Below are 10,831 nucleotides of genomic sequence, written 5' to 3' on the forward strand. Positions count from 1 at the left end.
CCTAGGATCCTAAGTTCAAATCCCCCCTTGGATGTTGGATTAATACCAGGTGGGGTTGACTCTGCCTGTCGTCCTTCCGAGATCGGCAAAATGACTGCCAGCATGCTGGTATCCTGTGTCGGAGTGGCGACCAGTCCAGGATTGTATCCAATAGCCAAGGAGACTGCTAAGGCAGCACCAACGCTCTGCACAGAGTATGGTCCCAATGGATGGATATGCGAACAAAATTTGGTTGGAGAGTTTGGGTGTGTGATGAGGATGAAATGATTAGATTTTGGTGAAAATCCGGATACTAGAAGTTTTTACGCGATTCTTCATTTTTAAGTGATCGGTCCAAAAACAACATGTAACATGATATCTCAAAAGGTTATGGACTGATTCGGACAAAACTTGGTGGGCAGGTTGATTGTATGACGCAGACAAATTGATTAGATTTTGGTGAACATCTGAATCCGCACACAAATATTTTTCGGTGATTCTTCACCATTGAGAGATGGGACCAGAAATGATATATGGCATGATGTTTCAAAAAGTTGTGGACGGATTAATATGAAACTTGGTGGGCAGGTTGTGTAGATGACAAGAACAATCCAATTAGATTTTGGAGGTCCGGATCCCGATCCAGCCTATCAATGGGATACAAAACGCAAACTGTTCAGCCTGGCGGAGGTATGCCCTCTACTGAGTGCCATTCGATCTCAGGTAAGGTCAGGTATGGGAGCACGCGCCGGAGCAACATGTCGCTGCGTCCAATCTCGTTTGATCTCATTGCATTTATTTGTGTTTGAATGAATAAATTAATGAAGCAAAATCCTTCCAACTGCCCCCCCAAAATATATTTCCATGACACCATTCATTGTCCATAGATGTCTCGGAGAGAACACTTCAGGATGTCAGATTTTCATTTGGAGCCCCGAGTTTGTGGCTGTACAATGGATTGTTCACCTGGCTTACACCAGATTTCACCTGGATCAATCGTTCCACTCGGATTCCACGAGATTTCACGTGGGGTGCAGTTATTCACCTCAAGGGCGGTACCTGATGTCACCGACATCAATTGTTCACCGAGTTGGCATCAGATTTTACCTGGGCCAATTGTTCACCTGGGTGGCACCAGATTTCTAGACAAAGAAAGGTCTCGATGGAACTTCTTTTAAAAAAAAAGAAAAAATTACATGAGTGCAGCTTAGAACTCGAGATGAATCGAAGGATAAAAATGATCTAATGTGTTTCTGTGCATCTATTTATTCAGTAATTCCGTTGCAAAGAAGTTGTACGAAAGTGTAGCAAAGTTCATATTTAACTTGCAAGGCAAATGCACTTTCAAACTTTCGTTACTCATTTGCCAAATCCCGACTGAAATTAAACACAACACACATAATGTGTGGGTCAACCCTCACCACCCCGCTACCTTGTGCCGGCTGCAGAGCTTGAAAACGTTTGAGACACTGTTCTTTGTACATCTTCCATTTGGTGATTATCACGTCCATGTCCGCCTGGCCGCTCTAGGGGAACGAGGAGTGGGAGTGGGACAGGAATCAATCAGCTAGATCTTCTAGGTTCACCTAATCTGCGACAAAAGGTTCTGATTCTGAATGATCAAATAAATATTTTTAATTGATGGCTTTGATGCCATCTGGATATACATCTGCATCTCATGAGGTTCAATGGGATATTTCATCGCTACCTGTTTATGTATCACAATTACTCATTCAAAGAATCTACAAACTCAAGGCCACTCCAAATGACGCCCGAAAAAGTTCACTTGGTACAATCTAGTGACAATATTGGTTAATCGATGACCAGCTGTACTTTACTATGAAAGTTGTAGTCAGCTCTGAAGTGCTTTTTCAGAGTTTGTAATGGATCAAGCAGCACTTTATAAAGACCATAGTCATCATGTACTCCGTATATACTCGCTAGTAAATACATGACAGTCCTGTGGTATTTGATGAAGTTCATGGCACCTCGTCGGAATGTTATGCAAGATCTCATGCAATGCGTCGTTCCTCCAACCATACCAAGTACACCTACGTGGAATATGTTACACAGTTTCTGAGTCAAAAGGTAATTCTCCGGCAGATTGTATGGAGTGACCAAGGTTGTATTTTTCAGAAATGGGACAACGAATTTCAATTCACAGTGTGTGTGTGTGTTGGAAAAAAAAATGAGACTTATCTCGTACCGCCAATAGTGTTGCGAGTATCAGGAGATGAAATGCAAGCAGTGAATCCCGAGGACAAACTCCAGACTCCATGGCACTTTGGGGGAAATTTCCTGCCCAGAAGATTGTAGGCATTACGTCCCGAGATCCTGAGCAGGATTCTCCGTTCAACCCGCTCCGTGAGACTCAAAGTCTCCCCAGCATTCGAGCTCAGCCACCTCCTGTCTCCGTCTTGCACACTCCTCCATTAATTACTCTCCCTCCCTCTTACCCTTGCGTTTGTGCGTTCAAGTTTCTCCTCCCATTCTTATCTGGAACAAGCAACAAATGGATGCCAGCAAGGTGAGCTTGTTATTGACTACTGCTCAGATACATGATGGTCTGCTCATTGGTCATCGTACGATTACAATATTCACGACAGTCTACAGGTTGTAAACTTGTCTTGTAAACTGGCCTCGTTTATAACTCGCTGTCCTCAGAAATTAATGGGGAAAAAGGTGACATATGTGAGTTAGTGGATGATGGTCATGTAATCCTGTTGCTTTATTGTGTACAACGTATAGGCTCTTCATGGAAGAGCAGGAAAGTAACATGACCGACTGCAGACAGCGGGACCACAGGTGGACATAACAAATATAAGGGAGTTAATGAATCACTGAATTATTGATGAAAGAATATGAATGTGTTCCCTCTACCCCCACAAATCTGCTTTGCTGTTTTGGTGTGTTCCGTGCCCCCTCCCTCTCTATTTCCACTGTTCTTTATCTCCACCTCCCTATGTGGACGAAGGTTATGTTTTCACTCCTGTTTGTTTGTTTGTTACTTGCAAAAATCGAAGATTTTTCAAGTAGAGTATATTAGTTGGTCGCACGTGTTATTCTGTTTGTTTGTCTATTTGTCAATCGCCTACAGGTGACAATTTTAAACTGATCTTCACGAAATTTCACCACCTGGTGGAGTTTGTCAAAAGCAATAAGCCTATTGATTTTGAGGTCAAAAGGTCAACATAGGACAAAGGTCAATAACTTTGGTGATATTTATAAAATCCTCAATTTCCATCCGCTTGACTTTAAATTTAAAGAGGATTTGCATAATCAGGTCATTGAATTCAACCACCAATGATTGTTATGGTCAACATAGGCCAAAATGTCAATTGTGGCCAAAGGTCAACAATTTAGGTGTAATTTATAAAATCCTCGATTTTTATCCAAATGACTTGAAATTTGAATATGAGCTCACTGAATTCAACCACTAATTATTTGTGAGGTCCACATAGGCCAAAAGTTCAACATAGACCACGTTTATAAAATCGTCGATATTCATATTAATTGACTTCAAATTCGAAGATGATTTGTATAATCGGTTATTGAATAAAACAATCAATTATTTTTAAGGTCAAATTTGTTTTAGGGATTTCGCAAGTATCATGTTCTGGACGATGTCTTTCTTGTTTGTTTGTCTGTCTGTGAACATGATATTTCAAAAAGTTATGGACAAATTCGGATGAAATTTGGTGGTCGGGTTGGGTGTATGACAAGGACAAATCGATTCGATTTTGGTGAAGATCTAGATCCAGATCTGGATCCAAGAATTTATAAAGTAATTTTTACCATTAAGAGATAGGGCCAAAAACGATATATATATATATATATATATATATATATATATATATATATATATATATATATATATATATATATATATATATATATATATATATATATATATATATATATATATATATATATATATATATATATATACATATATATATGAGGCGGTGCGAGGAGTGATGTAAGGAACACATCGGCCATTTTGGAGTTAATGCCATATAGCACTATTTTAACCCTTACCCGATCATCCGAGCTTATCATCATCATATCATTAAAAAATGTCGCTTACATCACTCCTCCTCACGGGGCCTCATATATATGTGTGTGTGTATATATATATATATATATATATATATATATATATATATATATATATATATATATATATATATATATATATATATATATATATATATATATATATTTTGGGTGGTCGCTAGACAACTCTTATTCTCAGGTTTTCTGTCTGTTTGTATGTAATGGACAGCTCTGGAGGCCAGAGGAGTCAACCGATTTTAATGAAACTTGACAGGGAGGTTCATACCAGGATCTAGTTGTATGCCTTTGAGCACCGTTGCTATGGACGCCACCGTTGCCTAGCAACGGGACTTTGAAATTTTTGAAAAAATCCGAAAAATATTTTTATATTTTTTGAAAATCAAAAATCGGCTTCCGCACTTTTATGCGCACTATAATCAACCTCTTTGTCAAACAATTTCAGCCCGATCCGCCAAAAACTGTATGACTAGTATGCAATTATATTACTATATTCTTTCATCCCAACGTTCGCGTTGGGATTCCCTAACGTAGGGTTAAGGAATCGAACACAAATGATGAATGGACAGTTGCTCGTCATATTCCTATTTGGAACAACGAACGGCAAAAATGCCATCTGATGTGTTCTCTTATCTACATATTTCAAATTCGTCTTCGTCGAGCGACCACCCATGTCACCTACCGGTGAGGGTGGAAAGTAGTAACCTGTGAGTATGAGAGCTTTTTATGCCTGGTGTTGGCTTTATGGTTTGGGTGGTGAGCTTGGGATCCTCGGATCCTGAGTTCAAATCCCACTCAGCTGATGAATTAATACCAGGTGGGGTTGACTCGGCCTGTCATCCTTCCGAGATCGGCAAAATGAGCACCAGCTTGCTGGTATCCTGTGTTGGAGCGGCGACTCGTCCAGGATTGTGCCCAATAGCCAAAGAGACTGCTGAGGCAGCACCAATGCTCTGCACAGAGTATGGTCCCAATGGATGGATGGATGAGAGCTTTAATTGTGAAGGGTTAATGGGGGTAGAAAATAGCATTGGGGGTTAGATGGTGCCTCACCAGCTTGAAGCCCTGGAGGGAAGATTGCGTTTGAACAGAATAAGGGAGGAGGTCCCACAAGCAGGACGAAAGAGAGGAACAAAGGAATGGAGGTGAGCGTTGAACCTGGATTGGGAGAGTTTTGAAAGGATAGATTTTCTGGAACAACTGCATAGGAGACTTGGAGGGACAGAGGATTCAAAGCAAGAGCACATGGAGCGAATACACAGGGAGTGAGTCCACAGGGTATGAGTCCACAGGGTGCCAGAACAGAAGTCATACACAGGGAGTGAAACCAGATGAAGCAAGACAACAAGGAGCGAGACCACAGGGAGTGAGTCCACAGAGAGCGAGTCCACAGGGAGTGAGTCCACAAGGAGTGAGTCCACAGGGCGTGAGTCCACAAGGAGCGAGACCACAGGGAGTGAGTCCACAAGGAGTGAGTCCACAGGGAGTGAGTCCACAAGGAGCGAGACCACAGGGAGTGAGTCCATAGGGAGTGAGTCCACAAGGAGTGAGTCCACAAGGAGTGAGTCCACAGGGAGTGAGTCCACAGGGAGTGAGTCCACAGGGCGTGAGTCCACAGGGCGTGAGTCCACAGGGCGTGAGTCCACAAGGAGCGAGACCACAGGGAGTGAGTCCACAAGGAGCGAGACCACAGGGAGTGAGTCCACAAGGAGTGAGTCCACAAGGAGTGAGTCCACAGGGCGTGAGTCCACAAGGAGCGAGACCACAGGGAGTGAGTCCACAAGGAGCGAGACCACAGGGAGTGAGTCCACAAGGAGTGAGTCCACAGGGAGTGAGTCCACAAGGAGTGAGTCCACAAGGAGTGAGTCCACAGGGAGTGAGTCCACAAGGAGCGAGACCACAGGGAGTGAGTCCACAAGGAGTGAGTCCACAGGGAGTGAGTCCACAAGGAGTGAGTCCACAAGGAGTGAGTCCACAGGGAGTGAGTCCACAGGGAGTGAGTCCACAAGGAGTGAGTCCACAAGGAGTGAGTCCACAGGGAGTGAGTCCACAGAGAGCGAGTCCACAGGGAGTGAGTCCACAAGGAGTGAGTCCACAGGGCGTGAGTCCACAAGGAGCGAGACCACAGGGAGTGAGTCCACAAGGAGTGAGTCCACAGGGAGTGAGTCCACAAGGAGCGAGACCACAGGGAGTGAGTCCATAGGGAGTGAGTCCACAAGGAGTGAGTCCACAAGGAGTGAGTCCACAGGGAGTGAGTCCACAGGGAGTGAGTCCACAGGGAGTGAGTCCACAGGGCGTGAGTCCACAGGGCGTGAGTCCACAAGGAGCGAGACCACAGGGAGTGAGTCCACAAGGAGCGAGACCACAGGGAGTGAGTCCACAAGGAGTGAGTCCACAAGGAGTGAGTCCACAAGGAGTGAGTCCACAGGGCGTGAGTCCACAAGGAGCGAGACCACAGGGAGTGAGTCCACAAGGAGCGAGACCACAGGGAGTGAGTCCACAAGGAGTGAGTCCACAGGGAGTGAGTCCACAAGGAGTGAGTCCACAAGGAGTGAGTCCACAGGGAGTGAGTCCACAAGGAGCGAGACCACAGGGAGTGAGTCCACAAGGAGTGAGTCCACAGGGAGTGAGTCCACAAGGAGTGAGTCCACAAGGAGTGAGTCCACAGGGAGTGAGTCCACAGGGAGTGAGTCCACAAGGAGTGAGTCCACAAGGAGTGAGTCCACAAGGAGTGAGTCCACAAGGAGTGAGTCCACAAGGAGTGAGTCCACAAGGAGTGAGTCCACAAGGAGTGAGTCCACAAGGAGTGAGTCCACAAGGAGTGAGTCCACAGGGAGTGAGTCCACAGGGCGTGAGTCCACAGGGAGTGAGTCCACAAGGAGTGAGTCCACAGGGTGTGAGTCCACAGGGAGTGAGTCCACAGGGAGTGAGTCCACAGGGAGTGAGTCCACAGGGCGTGAGTCCACAGGGAGTGAGTCCACAAGGAGTGAGTCCACAAGGAGTGAGTCCACAAGGAGTGAGTCCACAAGGAGTGAGTCCACAGGGAGTGAGTCCACAGGGCGTGAGTCCACAGGGAGTGAGTCCACAAGGAGTGAGTCCACAGGGTGTGAGTCCACAGGGAGTGAGTCCACAGGGAGTGAGTCCACAGGGAGTGAGTCCACAGGGAGTGAGTCCACAGGGAGTGAGTCCACAAGGAGTGAGTCCACAAGGAGTGAGTCCACAAGGAGTGAGTCCACAGGGAGTGAGTCCACAGGGCGTGAGTCCACAGGGAGTGAGTCCACAGGGAGTGAGTCCACAGGGAGTGAGTCCACAGGGAGTGAGTCCACAGGGAGTGAGTCCACAGGGCGTGAGTCCACAGGGAGTGAGTCCACAAGGAGTGAGTCCACAAGGAGTGAGTCCACAAGGAGTGAGTCCACAAGGAGTGAGTCCACAGGGAGTGAGTCCACAGGGCGTGAGTCCACAGGGAGTGAGTCCACAAGGAGTGAGTCCACAGGGTGTGAGTCCACAGGGAGTGAGTCCACAGGGAGTGAGTCCACAGGGAGTGAGTCCACAGGGAGTGAGTCCACAGGGAGTGAGTCCACAAGGAGTGAGTCCACAAGGAGTGAGTCCACAAGGAGTGAGTCCACAGGGAGTGAGTCCACAGGGCGTGAGTCCACAGGGAGTGAGTCCACAGGGAGTGAGTCCACAGGGAGTGAGTCCACAGGGAGTGAGTCCACAGGGAGTGAGTCCACAGGGTGCCAGAGCCCAGAACAGAAGTCACACTACAGGGAGTGAGACCATATTAGTCTTCGAGGGATCAAGATGTTTGTTGTCTTTTTCATGGTTCGAATTTCAAAAAAGTCTCTCAAACGGCACCGAAAGAGAGAAATCAGTTTAACGTGGGCCATCTATCCTCGTCTGTATAAAAACGTCCACCTCGAAGCGTGCGTGCTCCGCAATGCAGCACCAGCGCCGTGACCAAGTCGGATAAAGAGTACGACACACACAGCAATGGAGCGAAGGCGCAGGATCTGCAGCACAGGGGACACGATCACCGGGATGAAGTTATTGATCGTTTCTACAAACATCAAAGCACAAAGTGCTGCAACGAAATCTACATCATGGGGAATGTGCAAATTAAGGAAACTTCGAGTTTTGGAAACGAATTTAACACCAAAAGCATAAATAAAACTCAAGTTGCTGATAAAGGTTATTTGACATTATAAGAAAATGTAGAAAAAAAATTTCCCTCCAAATATTGATTATTCATGCTGTCCATGATACTGTATTGAAGAAGAGGATCGGAAATATAAAGAAGAAGAAGAGGCAGGCAAATTTGAAGCGAACGAAGAAGAAGAAGAAGCGTAGATCGCCGTTTTCTCTCTTGGTTGCTATGACGCCCGTCCGCCATGTCGTTCCGTGATCTCCGCAGTGAGTGCCTGTCACCGAATAATGGTTTTAAAACGAAATGCCTCCGGTTAAGGCTTATAGAGTGAGAGAATGAAGATTTAGAATCAACGTTGTTGCAGTTTAAGCGGTTCAAGAACGTCATTATGTGAGAGTTTTATCCGAGCGATATTCACGTCGTTTTTTTCCCCCTTCTTCTTTATAAACATCTAAGTCCGAATGATTTTTTTTTACTTCTTGTGATACTTTCAATGACCATGTGTGAAGGTTTGCATTTGGAGAGTCAATACAAGACGGGATTACCTTCCCATGATTATTTGTTCAGTGAGGTGAGACGGTGCATCGAGTATCTATCTACATATTACGTTTGCACTTGTGTGGGAAGTTAGTTGAAAAGGTGAGCAGTTGAAATAAAATGGAGGTTAGAGAACTGACGAGAGGTTTAGAGAAGACAGGAGGAACCTATCTTCATTTTTTTGCCGCCTCTCCTCCGGTCTAGCTCCCTCTCTACTCTCTTGTCTCTCCAGCTCGGCTCCTCCAGTACGTATACTCATTCCACCAGCATTAACCCCCGTCCACCAATCTTGGTTTAAACCCCCAAGATCCAGGCTTTCCCCACACCTCAACTGGATCACAAGGATGGGGTTGCAGTACGGAACTCTTCTTCTCCCTTTGGTGGAACTTTTTCTGGAGACAGTTCAAGCACTTTTCCCTCCATGGCTTTTAGCAAAGCGGTGCTCGACCAGAATCTCATGTTATCCCCCATCTCTTCCCGCTGTATTTTCTACCTCCATTAACCCCACTTAACCCAGCCCTCTTTCATTTGCAGGTTCTCTCTCTCTCTCTCTCTCTCTCTCTCTCTCTCTCTCTCTCTCTCCCTCTCCCTCTCCCTCTCCCTCTCTCTCTCTCTCTCCCTCTCTCTCCCTCGTTTTCTCAGCCGTTTATTCCGTTACTGTCATTGTGTTGCATCATTACCCTCTGTTACATCACTCTCACATGAGCTTAGATCATGCATTGAAAAAAATGTGAGGGCAGGAGAGGGACATCAAGTATTGAGTACCAAGGAAAGGGGCCAAATATTCACTATGTTTGTGTATGTAATAAATATATGGCCCCTTCTATGAATGGCTTTCCTCATATGCTTCAGTGCCCTCTTTCCCTGTGTGTGCCAGATTTCACTGAAATGATGCGTGTTCTCGGCTATCCACGGCTGATCTCCATAGAGAGCTTCCGCCAGCCAAACTTCCCTTTGGTTGCTGAAATCCTGCACTGGTTTGTCGCTCGGTAGGTTTTTACTTGAGTATTCTCAAGTGATGGGGAAGTGGGTGATCGATGGGTGATGGATGCGCACCGTATGCAGACATGAGCCTTGGGATTTAGAGAGCAGTGCAGAGGATTGTGAATGGAAAGACAAGCCCCACCGACTTCATTCACCGATGACTTTATCCTCACCGCATTCCTCCGATGAAAGGGGGCGTGAAATGAAAACTGATATGGATTTTGAGATTTCAATAATTTGTACATTTAATTTTGAGGTAATGACAGTGGAAGCACAGACTCAATAGAAGAAGGTAGTAAGGCAGGTGTCTTTCACTCAGAGACGAGTGAATACATTGAATGGTCTGCCAGGAAAGGAAGCCAGAAAAAATAACTGTCGATAGGTTTAAACTCGAATTAGATAGGTACCTCGAAAATTAGGGGATAATGGGGTACATGCACATGTATATTGGCAGGACTTGTAGGTAACTTGGGTATAGATTGGTGATTGTATACATACTTGTGTATAGACTGTGATAGGGTCTCATCCAAAGGTGAATGTGCTGTCCATATTTGTTCATACCTCCACCCCTCCCTCCCCCCCACCTCAATTTATATTCCAAAAAACTTTTTTCCCATTCATTAAAATTACTAGTGCAGGCCCGTAGGTGCGTGCCCGAAGGTGCGTGCCAGTATGTGCAGCTTCGTTCCTTCGCTCTCGTAAACGACGACTGGATTGTGGCATTGTTTCATTTAGATCGGACCAACCGTATCATAAATGGCCATAACTTGGGAAATACCTGGGAAACATACTCAGGTCCCCAGCATCAATTGTGACGTCATATCAAACGAAGAAGAAGAAGAATTGTGACGCCCCCTCTCTCTCTCTCGCCCCCCTCTCTCCCCCTCTCTTGAATTGTGACGCCCCTCTCTCTCGCCTATCTAGACTTATAGATAGATAATCTATATAACTCTCCCTCCTCTCTCCCCTCTCTTGAATTGTGACGCCCCCTCTCTCTCCCCCTCTCTCTCTCCCTCTCTCTCTCCCCCTCTCTCTCTCTCCCCCTCTCTCTCTCCCCCTCTCTCTCTCCCCTCTCTCTCTCCCCCTCTCTCTCTCCCCCTCTCTCTCCCCCTC

The 10,831-nt window shown here is 45.9% G+C and overlaps 2 protein-coding genes across 12 annotated transcripts in view; one reads left to right on the forward strand and one right to left on the reverse strand.

Moving 5' to 3' along the window:
* GCGR (glucagon receptor) overlaps positions 1 to 2,320 on the reverse strand; it is a 38,243-nt gene extending 35,923 nt beyond the window's left edge. For 4 of the 5 annotated variants that reach the window (XM_085858246.1, XM_085858244.1, XM_085858245.1 and 1 more), the window contains exons 1-2: positions 2,186 to 2,320; positions 1,412 to 1,505 (exon numbers count right to left, since the gene is read on the reverse strand). In XM_085858246.1, coding sequence (XP_085714372.1) covers positions 1,412 to 1,505; positions 2,186 to 2,299 — 208 coding nt within the window. In that variant the 5' untranslated portion in view covers positions 2,300 to 2,320. Of the gene's footprint in view, positions 1 to 1,411; positions 1,506 to 2,185 lie in introns of those variants that run through there. The other variant, XM_085858247.1, reaches the window with a different exon arrangement.
* Positions 2,321 to 2,380: 60 nt separating this feature from the next.
* The window catches only part of IFT38 (intraflagellar transport 38), a 119,598-nt gene continuing 111,147 nt past the window's right edge, over positions 2,381 to 10,831 (forward strand). For 2 of the 7 annotated variants that reach the window (XM_085858254.1, XM_085858255.1), the window contains exons 1-2: positions 8,320 to 8,463; positions 9,612 to 9,723. In XM_085858254.1, the coding sequence (XP_085714380.1) occupies positions 8,442 to 8,463; positions 9,612 to 9,723 (134 nt within the window). In that variant the 5' untranslated portion in view covers positions 8,320 to 8,441. Of the gene's footprint in view, positions 2,507 to 8,319; positions 8,464 to 8,568; positions 8,588 to 8,706; positions 8,769 to 9,611; positions 9,724 to 10,831 lie in introns of those variants that run through there. The other 5 variants (XM_085858251.1, XM_085858252.1, XM_085858250.1 and 2 more) reach the window with 5 other exon arrangements.

The sequence above is a fragment of the Eptatretus burgeri genome, chromosome 15, assembly GCF_056783735.1.
Source record: "Eptatretus burgeri isolate ZD-2024b chromosome 15, Ebu_testis_v1, whole genome shotgun sequence".
NCBI classification, from domain to species: Eukaryota; Metazoa; Chordata; class Myxini; order Myxiniformes; family Myxinidae; genus Eptatretus; species Eptatretus burgeri.